General features: G+C 37.4%; 1 protein-coding gene across 4 annotated transcripts in view; it reads right to left on the bottom strand.

The window, feature by feature from the left end:
• The window catches only part of DGKI (diacylglycerol kinase iota), a 209,992-nt gene that overhangs the window by 60,557 nt on the left and 124,966 nt on the right, over nucleotides 1-24,469 (bottom strand). For 3 of the 4 annotated variants that reach the window (XM_090144503.1, XM_090144510.1, XM_090144517.1), the window contains 3 exons: nucleotides 23,291-23,402; nucleotides 20,564-20,763; nucleotides 6,030-6,130 (listed from right to left, as the gene is read on the bottom strand). In XM_090144503.1, coding sequence (XP_090000629.1) covers nucleotides 6,030-6,130; nucleotides 20,564-20,763; nucleotides 23,291-23,402 — 413 coding nt within the window. Of the gene's footprint in view, nucleotides 1-6,029; nucleotides 6,131-15,695; nucleotides 15,759-20,563; nucleotides 20,764-23,290; nucleotides 23,403-24,469 lie in introns of all 4 variants that reach the window. The other variant, XM_090144523.1, reaches the window with a different exon arrangement.

Raw genomic sequence — 24,469 nt, 5'->3', positions numbered from 1 at the left:
GTCTGATTATCATCTTGCTAGGTAACTTTAGGTAACTCATTAAATCCTCCCAGTTTCATACCTTACTACATCAACATGAAAGAAAAAATGCAGGATTATCTAATGTCTGCACAACACACCTTGAGAAAGCAAAGCTTAGATCAATACAGTGACTTTTAAGCAGAGTGAAAACTGGAGGAGTGTCTGTAGGCAATGCTGCCTTTTACAGTGCCCCTACAGATAAACTACCACATCTGCTAAGAAACCTCCTGAAAAATAAGCAACCATTAATCCTTCTCTTACAGGACAGAAGAGTGAATTTGTAGCTATGCTACAAGAGTGAGTTGGAGCTTGATGATCCTTCAGGTCCCTTACAACCCAGGCCATTCTATGATTCTATGATTCTACGCAGTCCACTTTACCTACATCCATCCAGATTGATGTTGCATCCCAGTGAGCTCTTTTCTTTCAGTAGTTAATCAACCTTGTCCTGATTTCATCTGCTAACTCAGGTTTTCCCTCATCACCATAGTCACCTAGCAGGAGATAACTATTTCTGTGTCCTTCACGTTATGGGGAATCAGGATGTAAGTACCAAGTCCCCAGCACTGACCTTTTCTTATTTAACTAGTTGCTCAAAATCACACTGAATACACTCCAAACCATCTTCATCCACTACATCTTTTAGCACAGGTGCTGGAACTAGTTCATCCTTGAGATCCCTTCCAACCCAAGCTATTTTATGATTCTATAATTTCCTAGGTGGGATTCTCAAACTGTGGTAAATACATTGCTGATATGAGGAAACCATGGTATCTGTCCATGTACATGTCTCAAAATACTCACAAGACTGTTAGTCCTTGTACTCAATAAGAATTTATCAGATGACCCCAAAACACTCAGATAACCTACAGAAATTGAAGGCAAGACATGTGCAACATAGATATCTGGCTAGATATAATTAGCAAGGGACAGATTACTGGAAGAGAAATAAGAATCTAAGATTAATGTCACATCATGTTACTCCTGATCTCAACACACACAAACGAAAAGCAAGGAAGCTAAATAGAAAAAGATTGTTAGATTGTAGCTAAATCAATTACTGTACACATGGAAATAAATCTTCAAAAATTGTTTTTCAATTTTCTGTGTCATTTTATTCCATAGGAGATAAGGAATGACTGGTTCTGTGTGAAATATAGTGATGTGGGAGTCCAGGAGCTCACAGAGTTGATACTTATTTCTGATATTGCTGACACTGGGGTTGAGTATGATTCCCCCTTAATCTTAGTGGCATTGAGTAAGCAAGATGGGATCTGGGATCTCCAAGGATAGAACATACAAAATATGTAAAGAGCACTAAGAACTGACAGATTCCATTAAATGAACAAACAAACAAATAGATAAAGCTTTGTATCTACTGCTGCTGGTGAGCTAATTTACCTTCAGCTTCATGGTCCAAATCTCCAGTAACATTACTAAGGAGAAAACATAGATAAGTACCATATAGTCACTATTTTGTTCATGGGTGTATTAATTTCTAATACTTTCTGTATACACAGAATGTCAGTAATTTAATAGCAGCAGTAAAATGGGGAAAATCTAGTGCCATAAACAAAAAGATTTTGTTCTTTTAAAAATAATTGAATTGTTCCCCCCAAGTGCTGTTTTGAATCATACTTTCCTGCCATAGCAGGAAATCAGGAACAGTACACAGAAGATGCACAGACAAGACACAGAATTAAGTTCTGCCCATCTGGAAACATCAGCTGAATTCACTTTTTGAATATGATGATCTTGGTCGCTTAAGGTAGAACTATCACATCAGGCAAGGGGAACTGAAACTGGTGATTAGGGTGACAAGTGCTTGAGACATATATAGGAATGTGTTGGAGATAACAACTACATTAGCAGCAACTTACAACATAACTAAAATGGTCAAGATATATCCCTTTCCTAAAAGAGTGCATGGAATCATTCAACCCTGTCATAGAAGGATCAATAAGTAACCCCTGTACCATCATCAATCATCACAGAGACAATATGAGATGCTGACAGAATGAAAGAGAAAGGGAGGAGCATAGGGGAGGGAAAGAAGGGACAATTCAGAAACAGCATCTTGGTTAAATGCCAGCTGCAGTGACAAGAATAGTAAAGAGCAACAGGAGAATGGGCTAAGAACAATTTTGCCCTTCAGAGAACAAAATGACACTGTTTAATTGCTCAGAAGGTTTTCAAAATGAGGTGTCTACCTCCAACAGAGTGAAGATTAATCTTCACAGAACAGTTTGTATGATGAGTTGTTAGACGTCGGGAAGTACAATTTCAGATGAAGCATTTGATAGAATCAAATCAGTATTTTGAGCAAACCAGGGCAGTGAAATGTATTTACTGTGAATTAAAGTGATCCAGATTATTACACTGATGTCAGAGATTTCAAAACTCTATTATGGAGACATGTGACAAGCAAAAACCTTAATAGCTTATTTGTTACTGTTCCTTCATGGATAACAGCATGAGTCATTATTAACTGGCTTCCTTTTCCTGTTCAGATTGCTGTGGGATTCTGGTTTAGTCTTCAAAAACTACTGGGAGATAAAAGTGCTTTTAATTGGTGTGGGCAGAGAATGGATGGTAAGCATAGTATTCTGGAATTAAATTGTAGATTTTCAGCCAAAGCTTAAAAAGACAAGTAAATTGAGTCTCTTGTGAGCATCAAGTCTTACATACATGTTCCTGAAAGCTATAGACGTGCTGCAGTAAGCTAACCCCACTGAAAACAACACATCTGGAAGAAATACTACTGCAACAATGTGAGCGGACCACTGTGAGTTCTCTTAGAATAGCAGAATATTCTCACTTGAAAGGGACCCACATAGATCATCAAGTCCACATCCTGGTTACACACAGCTCTACCTAAATTGACCTCATTTGCTCCTCGCACATGTTCTTCTCCAGACCCTTCACTATCCTTGTAACCCTCCTTTAGATACTCTTTACGTCCTTACGCTTTATGTCCTTCTTATATTGTTGTGCACAAACTGCACACAGTGGTCAATGTGAGGGCACAGAGCAGAGCAGGACAGTCCTTTCCTTTGTCCAGTGGCAGTGCAGGCAACCAGGGTACAACTTGCCCTTTTGGCTGCTTTCGCACGTTCAACTTCCCATCAGCCAGAACCCCCAGATACCTTTCCACAGAGCTGCTTTCAGACGCCTGTCCCTCAGTCTGTACATATATACCAACTGCAGAATCCAGCACTTGCTCTTGTTAAATTTAATGCATATGGTGACTGCCCAGTCCCGTAGTCTGTCAAGGCCTCTCTATCTTCAGAAGAGTCAACAGCTCCTCTGTTTGCAGTATCACTCATAATTATTTTGCTAGCATACAATACCCATATTTAAATTTTTGATTCAGACATACAAAATTTCAATCTGTCTCTCACCATGGTGATTTCTTTCTTCAGGACAGTAAAAACCCTTCTCCTCCCATCGACCCCCGCACCCATTATGGCCACTTTGGAGAAGAAAGGAGAGTTGCTGTTCCTGCCTTACCACTTCCCTCCTCCCTCTCAAGTCAAGTGACAGTGCTCCAGGAAGAGGTTTGCTGCTGTGGACTGAGACAGCATACTTATTCCAAAGAAGTGTAAACACATTATAGTGCCAGGTAGGCAGTGATGTGCAGACCTGCTACCAGAAAAAGAAACAGTTCATATGTAACCAATAATCTATATCAGAAAAACAATTAAAATGGCTATCTACTATTCTTAAAAGGAGCGTTTACACAATTTTCCCACCCCCTTCCTCATAAAGAATTAAGTGTAGTCTTCTAGAGTAACAATTCAGCTTGATATCTGACTACATCTCAGTTTCCAGAGGAGATGCAAGCACCTTGCAATAAAAGTCACAGGAAAGCTGTGATATTAGTCCTATGCTCAGTAAGGCACAGGGATTTTCTTATTTTTCCTTCATGGAATTCAAGGAGAATTTTAAAACAGGTTGATTACTGACTATTTAGAAAGCACTTCTCTTTTCATATGAGATTTTCTTCAGACATAGTTAGCATTAACTAGGATTCTTCAAATCAAGATTAGCCTCTTGTAAACTAAAGGTTGGACAGCTCTGACAGGAGTTACTAAAGTTCTGTCCGGAAAAGTAGGAAGATGACTGTGAATGTGTGCTGTAAGTTATGAATCCTTATACAAGGCTCTCTAATAATTGCAGATGGTAAAGTAAGGTATCCTCTCTGATTTTCTTCTTTTTATTTGATTGGGACATTATTTGCTTTCTTGTATTTTCATATAAAAACAGTAATTTACAATCATTACTGAGACAGATAAGGAAGACAAAGAGAAAAAGCAACTTCATGAACAGAGTCTACAAAGAATAATCCACCTACATTATACTATCAACCTGACCAGTCAGCAACTTGAAAAAGAGACAAAAGGATCCTACTGAAAATAGTCTATCAGTTCCTAAAAGCAAGCACTTTAACTTTTGATATACAAACGTCTACTTTTTGAATGAAAACCTCTTGAATACATGCTCAGCAAGTGATCAAATGTGTATAGTCTAAAACCAGATCTCAAAGCTGCTAGATCATTATCTGCCTATTTATATTATTTTATGTTATCATTACTGTTTTTGAATGTGACAAATAATTAATACCTATGTGCAGTTGCAGAGACACTAGGGAAAAAAGGTGTATATCTTTTGTCAGATGATGCAATGTCTCCTAATGATTATTTTATACATACTAAATAAAAAAAAATTACATCTGTTGTGGGAATGGATGAGGATAGTTGTCCTCAGATGGAAAGGCATGGGAAGAATCACCAGAAGAACCAGAATGTTTCCAACAGGGTTTCAAAAGCGTCTGTCTAAGACAACCATAAGGATACTCAAGGTCAAACTCTAAACTTGAAAGAAATGTTTCTCCAGTGAGCCATAATCCTCATTTTATGATAATTCTTCTCAGTCCACAGATTAAGGCTTAGATTGCTTTGATTATAGCTGAAATCTACTAACAGCAACTTTAGAAAAGGCTGTTAGGACCTACATTAAAATTCAAGGCATATCACTTATTTCGTTGGATGGAGCCCAGATGAACTGAGAGAAGAATAAGGAGGGATGGGACTGGAGGGGTGAAAGTGAAACAGTTTAACTATCTTCCAACAGTAAGATAAGCAAACTAATTAAAAGGATTGTCATCCTGTAATTACCAGAACACTCTATATTACAGAGGGAGCTGAAGCTTTGTTGCACAACAAACAGTCATGCTTGTAATTTAAGATGAATAATGAGCCAGATGCATGAACAAGACTCTATTAAATTGTTATCACAAGCAGACGTGTCCCTCATTGATTAATGACTGTGTGGCACCAAGGAAAGGAACTCCATTTCTAAGTGTGGATCATCGTCATCAGTGTTGCCAACGCAACCATCTGTCTGCTTTTGACTTACCCCTGAATGTGGCAATTAAACTATTACATGTGGAAAGAAAACAGTGATTATTTTCTTATGTGCAAAACTGAAGGCTCTTAAAGAATAAAGGAAGCCAAATTTCTTTCCCAAAATAAATGCACCTGAGCAAAATCATATTCATTGCAGGGGAGTTGGATTAGATGACCTTTAAAGGTCCCTTCCAACTCTGAGAATTCTATCATTTTATGATCAACCTCTCAGTTTGAAACCAGTCTCTTATTAAGTTTCAAATTTGGTGTTAATCATAAAGCCTTGGTAAGTTTCATATGCTAGCAGAAAGTAAGCAGAGTCAATGTAAAGACACAAATAAAAAAATCAGGTGTGAAAAACACTCACTTTATAGTAAACAAAATCAACGTGCAGAAGACACAAGTAAAAAACTACCTGAACACTCTTTATACAGACAGTATTTATATAGAAAGAATGCATGTGCATATACTCAATTAGATGAGCCTATAGCTCACAGAGGACTTGTCCAAAATGTGTGTTTTTGTTTTGCTGTTGTTAATGTGAGATCTATACATAATATTCTACTGAGAGCAGGTACAACCTAGCTTCTTCCAACTTACAAGCTTCACGGAGTTTTTCCTTGTCATAATGTAGCCCCTCATATTCTTGCAAATTAATCCGGTTCACTCTGATGCGCAGGCGATCAGGGATGGAATGAGGACTGAAAAAAAAAAAAAGAAAAAAAAAAAAAAAAGAAGAAGAAGAAAGCTTCTTAGACAAAGTTTTCCATGGAAGAGCAAAAAATGAAATACAATATGAATTAATTTTAACCTTTGGTAAAAGAATAATAAGAGCAAGCCTCTTCAAAACCAGGCCTGATCCTCACTGGCCCACCACTGTGTTTTTACAAGATTAGGACTACTGACTACACAGAATAGACGTTGTATCTTAAATGACAAGCAAGATCAAGAAGCCTGTTTACTGTCTGTGTGATCTGGAATTGCAACAGCTTTTCTGAGCTCGTCACTTTCTATGTAGATATCCCTTCCCATTGCAGATGCCTTTTTGTACATCCCTAAAGTCAGAAAATCCACAAAGCTTTGCTTCAGGATACTGATGCTTTCTTTGGAAGTCTCTCAGGATTTCTTTTCCACTGTCTACCACGACATTCACTTGGGTCTCCAGAGGATCCTCTCTCAGTAGCTCTGTTCCAGGGAGCAGGAAACAAAATGTTGTTGAGAGCTGGATTGCCAAACTAGAGTCCAATACACATATGCCAGAGAGACCATAAAAAGAAGTTTGAGCACCTCATTTCTACAGATTTCAGCCAGATTTATATGCCTTGGAGGCCTGCATACTTTTGAAACCTTTCACGGGTTCCTATCCATAAATTTGAGTGGCCACTAACTGATAGACAGTTGTTTTGAAGAGCTTTGTTTTGATTTCATACCAGTTTCCATCTTACTGTTACTGTTAGATTTTGTTTAACTGAATGCTATGTAAACTTGGCCACATTTGCATTTTCCACTTGTAAAGGGAGAAAGATTGTGTATTATAATACACATATAAAGTGTCTGTCTTGACAGGTTCATCCCACCTAAAATTAGATTCTTCATTCTGCGTTTGCACCAAAAGATTGTCTACTTTCACTTTGTTTTAATCGAGTTAAAAACAGAACTCTCAGTGCACACAATGCCTTTTAAAAGTTAAAATTCTATGTGCTGTCATAGACAAGCTTATCATTCACTTTATTTCAGTTTTAAAATATTTGACCTTCAGGATTGCCATTTTAAATGCCAATTCACACCCCAGAAATGTAATTTATTTTTTTTTTTACTTTTCAAGCAAGTAATTTTCTTTTTTGCCTGAAAATACTACAGACCTATCACATAGTTTGTAGAAGAGCCACGGAGATGATAATTACCACATATTTCAGTTTCCTTATTGCATACTTCCCCTCTGTTGACATAAACGGCTCTGCCACATATTGACAGATGAAAGTAAAGATTGAAAATCAAGTACCAGTATAAAAATAACTCTACTGACACAAGTACTTCTAGCCTAAAAAGTGATAAAGGATAAGGAATTGAGGGTGTCTCAGTAATTGAGGTCTGAGGCAACAGGTTACAAGAAGCTGCACTTGTTGTGTTCTGAACATGAGTTTCTATATTAAAATGAAAATACATAAGGAATAACTTACAATACAACATGAATGCTAACAGTGACTGCAAGACTGATGCATTCAGCAGCACATAGGCTGCTCTATGTGTTTTCTGTGGTGATTAACAGGGACTATTGGGTAAAAGTGCCCAAGATACTAGCAAACTCTCTATATTTAAAGTAAGATTTTGCTTGACATGCAGGGTGATAACTTTCAGCAGAGCTTCAGGAAACAGCTTCATTACTCACGTGCCACTATGTCAGATCAGCACTCACTACCTGGAGTCTATAAAGCTGGCTAAACAAGCAGGGAATATTAGTGCATGCAAGTCAGAGGAAAGGTACATAGATGGAAGAATCTAATTGCAATGTCTGACACTTTTTTTCCCCCTTAGACAACTTTAAATGCCACATTGCTGGATTAGAAATGGACATAGTCTGAGAAATTATGTTTCCTTCCCAATTATACAAAACGCAAGTTTCAAAACTAAAAATTGTGGGAGCTTTTATTTTTAGTCAAGAAAAGATAATAAATAAATAAATAAAACATAGGAACTTAACTGCATAGGGGAAAAAAATAATGCAGTGCATGTAATAGGGTTCATGAAAATGACAGTCTGAGCACTGAAACGTGAAGTCTTTTATGTACTGGTACAATACATGAAGAAGCCATGCTGTTTTTCCCATGGTGTTCTACCACCAAATGTTATTATTATGGTGGTAGCTCAGTCTTCCAGCAGATAGGCTCACAAACTGGGGATTAGTGGTAGGTCTGGGGGAGTGACTGATTATGAATGATGACTTCTCTGAGCTCAGCTTGGAAGAAAGGCCATGGAGTGGCAGAGAAATTCAGCAATGACTTATTTCTTCTGTGACATTTGAATGTGCTACAAAGATAGCTATTCCTGCTATGTCCCTAATTAATCCAAATGTAATTAAACCAGTAAAACGTCTCAAGCCATTGTTTCTCCTGAAACCAGAACCAAATCTATACTGTTCATCTGAAGTCTTAACAATCCAAGCTGGAATTTTATTGAAAAAATGTTTTCCAATCCCAAGTACAAAAAAAGTTTTTTTCCAGAAGTTGTTACCCAAATAGGACTCGCTCAGTCCAGCACTGGTGATGTTTGCACTCCAAACAAGAATCACATTATATCTGTTTCCCTATTCCTTCTTTTCCATTTCTTCCTCGCTACAGAGCTCATCAGTGTATGATGCTCACTGTATGATGCTTCCTCTCTGTGCTGTAGTGCCCAGCACTGCTCTCCATACCAGAGGGAAAAATGGAGAGAAACAGAACTTGCCATTTTGCCCATTTGAGAATGTTAGCTAGCCTAGCCATAAAAGCATAATCTCAGAAACAGTTTTCTATAGAAAATAAGCAATTTTAGAAACATAAGTGCTAAGAGGTCTTTTCAAAGTGGTAGAGATTTTCTCTTTTTAGGTCTAGTGACAAGTAATGTGGTTACAACTCAAATACAAGTATGTACGTGCATATATATGCACAAATATACACACAAGAAAAAATATTTATTCAGTGACTGAAATGTGAGGTTTTGGTCATAATAATTTGCAAATACTCTTCACTCAGAATATGGTTGCTCTCTGACATCATACTGTCTTACCGAATTTCATGACCTATGCAAAAAAGCTTTGGCTCTAAAAATTCACATAGCTGAATATTCATTCCTTACGATATCAGACTGGCATTCGACATGGTGGAATACCGTCTTTATGAACCAACTGAATAGCTCATTCACTCACATAACTCATGCTTTGCACACAGAGTTCTATTAACTGAAGCTGAGCAGTACAGTTCCAATATCAATATTCTTGTAATCATCACAGACTGTGTATAGGAATCCTTACCGTTAGACAAATTGTGCTATTCCTCTAGTTTAGACATACTGAGCATATTCAGAAACCACAAGGCTCAAGGACACAGTCATGTCTATGTGAAAATAAATACCATGGTGAATATCACTGAAAACAGATGTTAATGCTGTCTGTATTAATAGAAATGGATGTTTCTAAACACTGTATAAAACAACTTGCCCAACTGTAAGGATGGGAAGAAAAGCATTCCAGATCGAGAAGAAAGAAATTTATAAATAAATCATCACAGACAGCAGCATTGCAAATCAATCTAACATATTTAAATATTTTTGCACCTATTATTCTTCAAAATAGTGTATTACATAGTCAATGAAAAGTAATTTAAAGTACAGATGAATGAATTCCATTGCTTCTTAAATAACCTAATTAAGAACCTCGTTCCCCCCACAGGTCAATTCACAGAATTACATCCTAAAGGTCATATGTCTATGGGATTGTGAACACAGAGTCAAGTCAACTGAAACATTCTGCTCATTCTTGTTGAATAGCTGTAATGGTTTCAGTTAAACACAAGCCTAAATACCAATCTTCTCAAATCAGGAGCATAGGTAAACTATTTTACTATTTTGAATTTTATATGACAGACTTTTGATTAGTGTGAACCAGAAGTGCACATTTGTGGCATTATTTGATAACAATCTAAATGAGCCTTGCAGAACAAGCCATGAAAAGTGTTATGAAGTCCCCTCAGAATTATTTTAATTCATCCTCATCAAAAAGTATAAAATTTCAGTAATCAATTCTTATTTTCATTCCTTTTTTAGGTTGAAAAATATCTGTAAAGTAAAAGAAAATACTATTAGTTCTACTAAACAGATAGGATTTCACCTTTCCACAAGAATATAGAAGACATAAATACTGAATAATTCTCATTTTAAGGAAAGTGACATGCTTTCTGGGAATTCTTAAAACCTGTAGACAGTCATAAGAAAAATAGCTTGTTGTTTGTTTAAAAACCTACCCCCTCTGTGAGAAGATATTCAGTCCCATGGAACGCTCTTTGTATAGGAACAGGTCTTAGAAAGTCAACATCATCCTGAATAAACTGTTCATAAGGTGAACTCATTTTTAACATGCACACACAACCACCCCCATCCTTGCTGAAAACAGCTTATTGAAGAAAAAATATGCATTTGTTTCCTTCCTACATCTTAGCTGTAGAAAATAAATAAATAAATAACATCAACCAACCCTTTCCAGCACTTATGGTTCAAACTCACAGAAGTAGTAGCGCATACCTAATTCTGAGATTACCAACAGAACCTCATCTACTTCCATTCAACAAGAAAACCCACTCAGCTTTTCTCATAACTTTGATTTTTTCCTCTCATCCCAATAGATCATGCAGCAACGGCCAACTTGGAGTACAGCTGTTTTTCTTAAAGAACTTGCTCTTTTCTCAGGAAAGAGAAAAAGGGCAGAGGAATTTTGGGTCTTGCTCTTGGTGCTCCTGCATAGCAGGCAGGTAGCACTGCTGTGCCACCAGGCTGATAATACTGCAAAGATAAACTTTTAAATTATATATGCCTCAATCTCCATATCAATTATTTATAAACTCTGTGATCCATTTCTTATTCTTTGTGTCTGCATGGAGGAAGGAAATGATGATGATGATAATGATAAAAATGGTTCAACGATTCTAGGGGACCCAGTGACAAATTTCTGATAGGTCTTCCAGAACACATTCCTCACCAAACTATTCGCATACAGATTTTAATATAAGGCAAACAGCAAAGGAAGCTAGAATCTCCTCCTGCCCCTCTGTTGCAAAAATAAAACTTTAGAGAGCATCACACTCCTCTGAGGCACGTTTGCAGTGACAGATTAATGAACAAACTATTTCCTAATGAAGAAACAAACATGCAAAACTAATTGAATGTTGCAGTATTTAGAACAATTGGAAAATGGAAAACAGCAACGAGAGGAGAAAAAGATCTCTCATTTTTGAGATCTCATTGGAAAATCTTGCAAATTATACATTAAAAATAAGTGTGCTTTTGACAGCTTTTATCTGCTTAAAACATAAGGACTTCTTCACTGGACCAAAATAATCCACTTTCTTCTGATGGACACCTAACAAGCACACCCACAAGCTCCACTGCAGAAACACTGTAGTTGTTTTTTCCCTTCTGTTTGTTGAATTATACCCCAGATAGGTCAGGTTAACCCAGTGCTGCTAAGCCTTTCACTCTTTTTTTTACCCTCTACTTGCTTCAGCAAGTGCACAGGTGTTTTACTGTATAAAAGCTGGACCCACCCATACACTTAAAACACAAGCCCAAGCGCCAGGGAGCATCCTGGCCTTCATTTTCCTTCTCTATCACCAGGCAAGCTCTACTCCTCTCGTGTTTCGCATTCCCAAGCACTGTGGATTATCTGATAGCAACTATCCCACTGAAGGAGCTCACCCACCAAGCAGGAAGCTCAATTCCTAATAATTTATTTAACAGAAAAAATGGAAGTTGTATACAAACACTTTCATTATTATTTATGCATTTGGAAAATAGCTTGCTCTGTAACACATTCTCCCCTTTTGCCTCATTCCCTCTGTCAGATGATTCTCACATTCAACACAAAACACAAAATATCGGGATCTCTAAATGCAAAAATATTTTCCTTTTATCCTTTTGCTATTCATGTAGCCTGTATGCCATGCATACAGATACTATGTGTGCATCCTGCTGTGATCATCACTGTCAACTCTATTGAAGAGTTGAATCCCTTTACAGATAAGGCAATATTTGTATTTCCATTTACAAAGATTTTGCAATTTAAAAAAAAAAAAAAAAAAAAAAAGCAAATGTACTATCATATGCACATCCTCCTTATTTCTAATAAACACAGCTGGAAAATGGAAGTCTCCCTTTCTTTTGAGAGAGACTTGATTAAAAATGCAACACTTGTATTTTCTTATGCGCCCCTCTGCAAACATCTGAAACAGATCACGCTATAGTTTCACTGTTTCTGCAACAAAGACCATATGTGCCAAATGATTCTGGCTGCCCCAGATCCCCATGCATACACTGCTGTAGAAAATGTGGAATTTATCTAAAACAAACTGTATCTATCACTGGGACACCGAAGAATATTCCATGCTGTTCAGTACAAAACGTAGCTCGGGCTCATATATTGCTCAATAAAAAAAGGAACGTGTCAATCTCAAAGCCATCACAACCCAAATCAAATTTACCTAATACCTCATGGGTTCTTATTTTAATTTGCCAGACACATTAATTGGCAGTCACAGTGTAGCAGCATGTTTAATCTATTTTTACAGATGCTAAGATACAGAATATCTTTGACTTATAAATTAGTTTGGGACTCATGAATATCTCTCTGTGCTTTATTCTGACAATTGTTATCAAATGAGGTATTCAGAAAAACTTTATCAAAACTTGGAGGTCATCTTCCCAGGGATATCACTCAATTTGGAGACAATTCTCCCTGTCCCAGAACCATGCCTTGCTTAATGTTCTGTGTAAGCAATAAAACTTAACTCAAAGGTTTTGCAGAGGCTTGCTTAGGATACTAAATCAATATGAGAGAAGTTTTTTTAATTACTTTTTGTTCCACTGCAGAGTACAGCAAATATGATACAAGGGGAAGGCACACTGATTTGGAAATCTTTCCTTATTTGCAAAGTAACAAGGAGGAACTTGCAGCTTTCTAAAATTTGATGGAATCACATAATGGTTAAGGCTGGTAGGGGCCACTGGAAGTCATCTTGTCCATCTCTTTTTGCTCAGTGATGGACAACCAGAGGCACTAGCCCAGGACTGTGTCCAACAGCTTTTAGAACCTTAAGTGAACGGCCTATGCCTATGCCAGAGTCCAGTCACCACCACAGTACAAACACTCTCCCTTACAGAATCACAATCACAATCATAGAATCACAAGGCTGGAAACGACCTATAAGATCATCTAGTCCAACCGTCTTCACACTGCCACTGCTACCACAAGCTACTAAACCAGATCTTGCAGCTCCTCATCCAGACGCCTCTTGAACACTGGGACGGCGACTCCACCACCTCCCTGTGCAGCCATTGCAGTGCCTGACCACTCTCTGAGAGAAAAAGTTCTTCCTTAAGTCTAACCTAAACCTCTTCTGGTACAACTTGCGGCCATTTCTCCGGGTCCTTTTCGTTGCCTGGGAGAAGAGGCCAAACCCCTCTTCACCACAACCTCCCTTCACGAGGTTGTGTTTATGTTCACACTTCCCTGTATATTCAGATGGCATCTCCTAAGTTTCAGTTTGGACCTGCTGTCTCTTGTCATCTCACTAGATACCACTGAAAAGAGCCTGGTTTCATCTTCTTCACATCTTTATATCATCACAAATCCCCACGCTCAAGCTTTCCTTTCTTCAGCCTGAAGCTCTCCATCTTTCCTCAAGGTTCCAGTGTCTCTTAAGTACCTTCATCAGCCTTAGTTGGATTCTCTCCAGTAGTTCCATGTCCCTTGGACTGAGGAGGCCAGGACTGAAGCCAGCACTCAAGATGTGGCACCAGTGCTGAGCAGATGGGAAGGTTCACATCTCTTTACCAACACTCCTCCTAACCACAGCTCAGGATATTATTAGCTTTCTTCACCAGGAGGACATGTTACTGGCTCATGGTTAACTGGTTATCAACCAGAACCCTCAGGTATTGATGAAAATTTCTCTTTTTATAAGTATTCAATCAATTTTCCCCCCAAATCCTTGGCCTGTTGGACATTTATATTTTGTCTATTACAAGTGCCCTATTTTCAGAACAGAAAAGCTTTGGTGGATTTTGTTTTTACATATACCACTGATTTTCTTATATCATGAAATAAGAATCATGCTTGAAATCAAGTTTCTGCTCTGAATATCTGGACTATTAGCTCTGAAATTTGCTACTTTTGGTCATGCATCTCCAATTCATTACTTTGATAATCCTTTTTGAAAAGACCAGTGAAGCAAGACAAGAGGAATGCCAACACGAAGCAAAACATTTGGGGGCATTTTTTGGACGAAACAGTCAAAAAGTATTTTTGAAGCCAAACTATATTTTTTAAGGTGATATATTAAGCTGTTAATTTCATTTTACTTCTTAACTATGGACATAGAATTTTTCATAATATCACATTTCCATAAAGGGGATGAAATAGAAGATACTCACATACAGTCATACAAGTGTTTTAAAGTGGCCAATTCACCACTGCAACTGTATGCTTCCCACTTTTAACCTGGCCCTTATTTTCCATGACCCTGCTCAGGTGATAACTGCTAGTGGTGATCTTGATGGCTGCATCTGACTTAAGCAGTTAACCATATTGGCAGTCATGATGGATATGACTGATCATGATGGCTGCATCCAGCTCAATGTGGATTCATGGAAAGCATTACAGAATAATACTCAAGAGCTGTGCTGGTCAATGTCCAAATCAAGTCAAATTTTGAAGAATGTCCAATTGATGCCAAAATTGGAGGAAAGTACCATCTGCAATCAGTATGCAAATATGACTATGAATCAATCATCTTCCCCAACAAGAAGTGAGCAGCCCAAGAGCCCATTGAACTCTCCTGCAAGACAGCAGGCTGCATGACAGGATATCTCCTTGAGTAGGGACACTTCTTAAGGTTACACCTGCTTCAGAGATCCCTCGACACCAAGAGATCCTCAGTACTGACTAATGGTTTGCTAAGCTTTGTTTGCTTTGCTAAGTTTATAAATTAGATTGACTGTGCACGTCTCTTGGATAATGTAGCTACTATCTAAGCAAGTTACTAGATGAGAGTTACTGGCAATCAAATTAATACCACGGTGGGGCACCTTCATCTTGAATGCAGCTGCAGCCAATACCATGCCACTCCTTTGGGGTGCTAGTTTTCTGTTTTGATCATTTTTATTTGGAGATGTTTTATGACTGAGTTTGTTCATAGTGTGATTTTTTTTTTTTTTTCTGTAAGCATAAGGAAAAAAGGCCTCTCATCTAAACTGTTTTCAGGGGTGGTCCTAAGGACTTGTGTGTCAAATTGTACTCTAGGTTTAACATGGTCAGAATCACCGGACTTGCCCTGGTCATCCAGCTTATGTACTGTGTGTTGGCATCTTTACAGGTGAAGCCGCTGCCCCACAACTGGCATGCTGTCAATCTTTTGTAACTGGATTTTACTATTTTACTGTCTTGTCTCCTGGTTGAAAAACACATAGGGGAAAAGCAGAAAATTACAGAACCTTAAAGGTAGAAAAAACCCAGATACTCACACAGTGAAGGAATCGGGGGGAGCTGAGACTCTCCTCAGGTCAGCAGACTGCACTTTATGGATACTATAGGCAGTGGGAAATGAGTGGCCAAGAGAAAGGCAGCACACAGTGTGGACAGACAAGGAAAAAGCAGGGGATAGGGGAGAGAGAAAGAGAGAGAGAGAGAGAGAGAAAGAGAGAGAGAAAAAAAGATTGGGAAGAAAGTGGAAGAGAAGAAAGAGACATACAACATTTAAACAGAAACAAAAGGAATGTGTCACATGAAAGTTGAATGAAAATACATGCAGAGCTCCAAGGTCACACTAGGAAGCCAAGAGCAACAGAAGACATGCAAATGGAGAACAATATTTCTACATGACACTTCAAAGCTTTCTAAAAACAAGAGCGAGGAGAACAAATGACAAGCTAGGTAAACAGCTATACAAAGACTGGGAGCCCCAGGATATGTGTTCCACAGGCACTGAAAAATTCAAGGCAGCAGACTTTGGAAGCAGGTCCAGAAATGCAAACAAACATCAAAGCCAAGATCTGAATAAATACAATTGTCTCCAAACAAAGTCAAAATCTGAATAGATAGAATTGTCTGCAAAGTTTGGTCAACTTCAGTTAACTTTAAGAAAGAAAAATACCCTTACTAGAGATTTTGTATCCACAATGGAAAACTGCTGTCTCTATCCCTCCTTCATGTACTTTACATGCATTTTTTATAGTCTCCCAAGACCGACTCTTAGTATTTTTATTTAAATAATCCCTTTGTTTCCTTCAAGTGAATGCAACATTGTTTTATCTATAAACTCTTCCCTCTTCTCTTTTTTATATCATGAAGACCGTTTCTTCCATTCTTCCTGAACTCAAACTAAAAGCCATCTTTTGGGTCTGTACAGCAATCATTAACTAAAACCTACTGAGTGGTATACTGAATTGTAGTTTCTAATCAGAAAATTACTCCTGGAAAATCAAGCCACAGTTTCTCTTTTAATTCCAGAAATATTTTGCTTTTATACCACAAGACTACATTTTGGCTTGATCAAGTGTTCTCTCTTTCACATATTAACCATGATCAATAAAGGAGATTCAGGAATTGGAATTTAGCTGCCAAATCTTTAAAGAGAAGGAGATTAGGAATATAATTTACAAAGCGAAGGGCAAGGGGGAGGGGAAGGAGAGAAGGGGGAGGGGAAGGAAAAGGGAAAGGGGAAGAGTCTGCTAATGTCACTGCAGAGAAATTTGCTTTCACTGGTACATTTTGCACCAATGGGGAAAAATAATCAAATAAATCTGCCTTTTTTTCCACAGTCCAATTATCTGCCTTGTTTCAATCCACAATTAAAAATGTCAACAGTATCACCTCATTCTTGATATTCCTTGGACTTTGAAAATTGCTTCTGGATTGAAATACTTTACTGGTTTGTTACTTATCTCCATTGTAGACCTAACGCATTGTAGGATGAGGAAGAGATTATGCCTGCCTTTTAACAGTCTCCATTAGAAACAAATTAGAAGAAGCATTCTTACTGTATTATTCTTAATATACTGTGAAAATTACTATTTCATTATAGGTGATTCAACAATTAAATAAAAATTAGATAACTAAATATAATTGCTAGTGATTTCCTCAGTTCAAACAAAATTTGGCACAGCATGTTGACTTGTTCTCTGATAGCTTACTACAGGAAAGAGATGCTCCTTCAGTTCAAGTAACTCCACAGTAAAAGATCTTTTCTTTAATTTGATTCCATGGTCAATGTTTTATTTAATTATTTTAAAAGACTAAGAATTTTTAGCTTTTCTAAAATGCTGTTCAACTTGCCCCTACACCGTGAGAAAGGCAAATTAAGAGATAAAAAACCCTCAGCAGGAAGGAATTCCAACCTTGAAGGTTTGTGTAGAAACATAAGGCAATGTCTGTGCAGTTATAAGGTACTAAAAGCACAATAGTGGGAAAACAAAGAGGAAAAAAAAACAGGTCAAACAAACAAGCTCTAACTCATTTTTTCCCCATATACAAGTGTCCTCTCTAGAATTATCTACGTGTTTTGAAGGAGAACAACTAGAGTCAGGACGATGGGCAACTCTGACAGTCAGAAGAGAATCATTTTTCTAAAGCCCTCATGCTCACAAGTGACAGAAGTCTGGAGTTTCTGTCGCCTCTCATCTGCACTAAATATGAGTTCTTCAATTTGAAACACTGTTATTCCCCAGAAATAAAAAAGCATCCACAAAGCAAACAGCAAGCTCACTGCCCTTTCTAAATCCCCCTCTTCAGAACTCCCAGAACAAATAAGAATAGGATAAGAAAACAGAAACACAGTGTAAAATTTCTAAAAAATAAAATAGTTTTCCACTTATTGCATTGGAATAGATAAAATTTCAAAGAACATTCCCACTGTTCTCCTATCAGTACATCAAGGCTGGCAATAACAGCAGCTCTGAGTTACTGTGACAGAAAATAATTTTAAAAGCACTTTTCTTGCAAGTTGCTCAGAAACAGTTCTCCAACAATTGCAGGGATAGCACCAGACCTACTCACCAACCTCAAACATCTAACATTCAGGTGACAATCTTAAGAAATGTATGTATATATACTGCATATATATATATATATATGTATATATACATAAAATATAAGAATTTCTGGAAGATTTCAATGGACTGAGAGTTAAGAAATATAGATACACATTTAATCAAAAGCTTTCTGTGAAATACTACAAATCTGCATCATACTGAATTAACTTCATAAAATATTAAATGCCTCCTGGAATTTAACTCTTAACATTCCATTTACTTTTTGTCACAGTAAAATATTCAACTCCTCTCTCATTCCCCTTCGACACTTGTTAGAAATGTACATTCACACATATATAGATATATACACATTATTTCCAATGCATGAGGCTGAAACTATAGTAGTTACCAGATCATCTGTATTTTTCAAAAACAGGTGTGCACACATATCTTGATCAAATAGGAAGACTCAGATAGCATCACAGCACATTGCAGCATGTTCAAATGAGGTTAAACCAGAAGGAATATCATCTTCACTACTGACATCATTATGACTCTGCATTTCAGTACTACAGTTCAAATTTGGCTATCAAAAACCAAGTGTAGCCATGCTGCTTATAAGATCAAATTAGCAGATCAAAATATCAGGAATTTTCTTTAAAAAAGCAAAATATAAACATTTGCATTAGCTCCCATCAGCGTAGGAAGAGATACCTCGGGATTGTTTTCTACCAAATTCCAGATTTCAGAAATGAAGGAGCTGAGGTGACTGGATGAAATCAGGCATCACTGCACACAGGCAATAGTCTGCTATTTTTCACTATTCAAGAGCAGTGAGTATGCCTTATGCATTTTCCTGACAAACAGCAATCATACATTACAGATACGTGCCTCTACTGAAGCTTAAAGCATTAGTCTCTGAAAGAGAACACCATGTGCTAAACTGAATAGGAAGATGCTGAAAGTAACTAAGGAGGCTTTGATTACATGAACAGATTGACAAACAGAAGATGACATGACACTTTAAAGGGCTGAAGACAAAGTTTGAAGAGAAGCAATATCTTTCATTGCATGACAAAGACTGAAAACGCAAACAACCTTTAAAATACCTAAAGAGGTGTGTGTGCCTGAGACCTTGCTGACTTTTCCAACTATATTAATTTAATGCAAGACATTACCTCTCTTCAAAAACACTGCTTCACTTATTTCCTGTCACCGTAACAGCTGCAACAGCAAAATTCCCAAACTCAGCTCCCAAGAAAAGTGAAATCTTCACTGCATGGATGCTTGAACGAACTATGATAACTTGATAACTTCAAGCTTTTAGGCCAGTACCTGTCTGTATAGCAGACAGATTGTTTCACATCACTTAGAAACAGCAAAGGCACTTACTATCTCTCATCTTAGCAAAAATAAAGACCTTCTGTATGAGAATTACAGCTCTACAAAAATAATCTGAATTATTTTATTTCATGAGCATTTTCTTAGATTAAAATTAAAATGTTGCTTGATACTTAAAAATAAGGTTTATTATAACCTTATTAACTTGAAAAAGAAAGTTATTTCTGTGTTGTTTTCCTTGCATGTTCCCCATTTCCTGTTATTTTTGCTTTTCTTTGTTCATCCTTTCCACTACTTGTGCTACCTCCACCTTATGCTATGCATTTTCCTTCTCTGACTATATTCCCCTGTCTTTTCCCTAATCACTGTTTCTCTAATCCACCAATCCAATCTTCAGTAGTTCAATCTTCTTCCATTGAGCACAGAAACTAGAGGAAGAGTTTTAGCTAATTCCGACTGGACTTTCTCATTTGAGTTTCTGTACTGGAGAACGATTCCCTACAAAGCACAGATATCCCCTTCCCTACAAAGCACAGATATCCCCTTTCCATGCCTCCAGACCCCTCTCCTTTAGGAATCCAAGGCAGCATGTTCCCACAGTTGAAACTGCAAGATGTCCTGAGTAGTTCTTGGTTGTAGCAGTTTATTAGACTCTTCAATGGAGACTAAAAATCAGGCTGATAAAGTTCAGAAAACAAATCATAAGAACATTAAGGGCTAATACCATTTATGAGCAGAGCCAACATAAGCCAAGAGGCACAACACTGAGCCTTCACATACCTCTCTAAATAAATAACTAAAAGATACAAGCCTTCCTAAAAGCAAGGCAGCAGGGAATCCAGAAGGTAAAAGAACAAAAGAAAGCCAGGAAATTATTTACAGTACAGTAGGAAGAAAGTTCAGGATACGTGTTTGTTTTTTTTTTCAAATGCACTGCAAGTTCAATACATGCAAATTCCATGACTGAATATGCTGCCTCAGACAGGCCTCCTGGCATTAGGACATGCATGCATCCAACTCACTCATTCAACAAAGGCATGGATGTTCTCCTCTTGCTCTTCTGCACCATGTTGGCTTGGTTCCTTAAGGAGATCCGAATGAGTGATGGAGCCAACCGACAAGGTTCACCATCCACTTGCATGGGGATAGACTTGTACGTTAAAAGCGTCACCTCACGGCACTGATGCAACCTCTCTCCATGGCCACCCACTTGGAGAGCAGCCTTGGGGGAAAAAAAAGAAGTTAGAAAGGAAGGAGAAAGACACCTCAAAACAGACGTTTCAGACAATTTAAAAAATACAAAATGGCAACAGTGAGTATTAGTCAGCATCACCTGTGTAAGGCATTCACACCAAGGACAGTGGATGTACTTTCATTCAAAAATTGAAAAGCAGGACTTAACATTTCACACAGAAAACTGGTAGGCAACAAGCAGATGAAATAGGACAGTTACCTGATCATATGCATCACGTCTCATCAATTTCTATCTGTCAAGTATATTTTACACACAAACAAAAAATATATATATATATACACACACATGCTCTAATGCCTATCTGTGTTTCTTCTTAAAGGTTTCGATACGTTTTGTTGGTTTGTTTTACACTAACTATAATGCAATTTTTTTTTTCCTTTTAAATATCAACCCTAATTTAGTAAATCTGAGAGACAGAAAGACCATACCCCTTCCTGAACAGAATATTGTTCTTAATGTGAATTAGAGAAATCTAAAATCCCCAATTACGAGAGTTTACATAGCAATTCAACATCAAGACCAGACAGGCTGAAAAGAGCAAGAAGAATCTTGTTAAAAACAGTTAAATACCATGTTCAAGTATTCATTCCAAAGAAATATAACAAGAAGAGCGTGGTCAGATTCTTCAAGTTTTAAGCAGACATGTTTGGACAGTAACATATTTTTACTAATTAGCAATGTAGGAATGTGACTATTAGCTATAATATGCAAAAAAAAAATCTCAGGGAACAGTTGAAATACTAGTGAAGACCTTAATCTTGCTCCTTGCATCTCATATTACTGGAAAAAAAGAAAAATGATAATATGCCTAATAATACTTAAAAATTACTGCTCTTTCTGGGTCTCTGAGACCAAGCGATCTGAGAGCTGTAAAGAGCAAGTCAAAATTACACATACATGTTCAAGGGTTACATCCACAGCATCACAATCAATGTGTATATATAGATACTCAGTTTTGAACTAAGCTTCCTCTAGAGAGAAACAGCAGCTCAAAGGGCCCTATTTTTTTTTTTTTTTAAATCGAACCTAACATCTTCAGGAGGTGAAGTGGCAAAAGTTCCTTCCACAAGATCTACAATGCTAATAGAATTTTTCCTACCTGTGGGTTAATACCTTAGTTCATTAGATCAATCAAAAGACAGGCCATAAAAGAATCTATACTCTGAACCACTTCTAAAGAAACAACTGCTGATTCAGATGGCCTTTTACTGACTTTATTTCTCCAAATATATCTAAGGAAACAAATACCATTTTCAGGGGTATTAAATGAATGCAATAGATCACACAACAAATAAAGTACAAGGTTAGTGAAAATAGGCTTATTAATATTAGCTTTAACCTAGTCCACACAAAAGAGAGAAGAAATGCCTTAAGAGTAGGAACTTCAGCATAGACTCATATAATCACCAAGGTTGGAAAAGACTTCCAAGATCATCCACTCCAATATTTCTTACTAAACCACGTCCCTCACTGCAACATTGAAATGTTTCCTGAACACCTCCAAGGACAGTGACTCTAGCACTGCTCTGGGCAGCCCATTCCAGTGCCTGATCGCTCTCTCAGGGAAGAAGTATTTCCTAACATCCAATCTGAACCTCCCCTGGTGCAACTTGGGGGGTAATAAAAAAAATACTGATGTATTTTTTTAAGCCCAAATGAAAAAGAAAAAAATAATGGTTTTAGAACAGAACTACAGGTAGTCAAATGGAGCCATTTAAGTGGTTAAGAATCACTTTTGCCCAGTTTCACTACACAGATACTGCCTCCAAAGAATGTTAAGTCCCCATCCCTCAAAATGTAAGTAGGCTACAGCTCACTTTTACAGCCTGATGATCTACACGGTTGCAATACATTTCCTTCAAGTTTTGTAACTCTCTGTTGTTCCAAGACAGCTGAAAATACACTCAGTAAATGACTGCATTCTATTCAGATAAGTACTCCTTCTCTAACCTTCAAAAGCAAAAAATTTTCAAAGTATTTGGAAATAAAAAAAAAATCTTTCATTTGTCAAAACAGCTAATTTTTAAGAGAAGAAATATATGCTAGGGAAAATAATTTCATATAATCTTTGATATATGCTTCCAGTAGTGAATATTATTAAAAAAAAAAAAAAAAAGAACTTTAATGTCACTAATTGAAATATACAAAAGTTAAAAAGAAATAGCATTAATTGTTTGACCACAGAACATTCCCACAGTAACAACATGTCTTCATGCTTTTTGATTGGCTGTCATAATCTTGCTGTTTAATTTGAGAGCATTTTAAAGCACTGCTAGCTTTGGGTGAATTTTTAATACTTTGCAAAGATTATATTGTTATTATTAAATATAACTATTTAAAAACTACAGTTTGTCCCTTCACTTAAAACCTAACAGCAGAGCATATTTTGGCTTCAGCTGAATACACAGAGTTATGTTGTTCTTACATTAATGTGGACAAATATCACCAAGTCTGGTCACAACCTCAGGCAGGGTAGCATTTGCAGTATACTCACCAGTGAGGCCATGGTAAACCCAATGACTTCAATGTAGCCATCATCATGGCGCTGAGGTTCAAAGTCTCTGTGATCTCCAGGGTTTCCCCAGGGCATTGTGCCAGCACAATACCTACAGAAAATTTGGAAAGCAGGCTTTGAGAAAGTAATTTTCCTGATGGGTCCTGACTATTAGCCTGACTCTTGGCCTGTTCTGATCTCCTAGAAACCTAAACAAATGTTTCAGGATTCAGTTGAAGGACAATTTATAGTTACATTGGCAAGGACTGAAGAAAGGGGAAAACTGGTCCCTAATTTCTAAGCTGGCACATCTCTCACAAGTTTATTCATCATGGTTTTTGGCAGGTTCCTCTACAAGCAAGGAAATGGGAGAAATACCAAACAACAGGCAACAGAGCAGCAGCATTTTTTTCTCCCCGCTTGGTCTACTCTGCAGATCAGCTGTTGAGCTTCACTGGCACCCGCAATTTGCCTGCATGAAAGTTGCTTATCCCCTCTGCTAGGACGGCAAAGGGCCACAGCAGCAGCCTCAGATCTCCATTTCCTCTCTCCCTGCTGACTCATAAGCTCTGATGGTATAAGAATTGCAGAAGCTTGAGGAGGCAGGGGAGAAATGAACAGGAACAGATGCAGCTGTTGTGTCTACTTTTCCTACCATTCAAGGATGGATGTAAAAGCGATCTAAAGAGTAACAGAAGAAGGGAGACACAAAATAGAAGTTTGCAGTGAAGGCAATGCAGGATTCCCATGTGTTTGGGATTGCACGTGGAGCAAAAATGTAGGCAGTCTAATGCAGTAGACTCCAAAATGGGGTGCAGAAGACAATCCATTGTGGTAGGAAGAAAATATATTCCATACTATTAATAAAATTATATTTTAAATAGTGCTTATTTCATCTTTGTCACATCCTCTTTTAACTTCTGTTTGTGTCTGTTTTATAATGTGCATAATCTACTGGTACACTAACACACAAATATATAAATAAATACACATTTTCATGCTAAAAAAATTTCTTAATTACCAATAGGAGCACACAGTCAAAAGATTTTGGGGACCACTGGTCTAGAGAGCAGGAGGAAGACAATTTTTAAAAATATAGACATATTTCTATTTGGAACATCTACTATATTGAGAAAAAAAAGCAATTCTTTCAACAGGCTTTATATCATTTTCTTGAAA

Source organism: Phasianus colchicus, chromosome 1 (genome assembly GCF_987193195.1).
Source record: "Phasianus colchicus chromosome 1, bPhaCol1.hap1.1, whole genome shotgun sequence".
In the NCBI taxonomy this organism is placed as follows: Eukaryota; Metazoa; Chordata; class Aves; order Galliformes; family Phasianidae; genus Phasianus; species Phasianus colchicus.
Note: the sequence above shows the minus strand (reverse complement) of the source record. Positions and strands in the feature narration are given on the sequence as shown.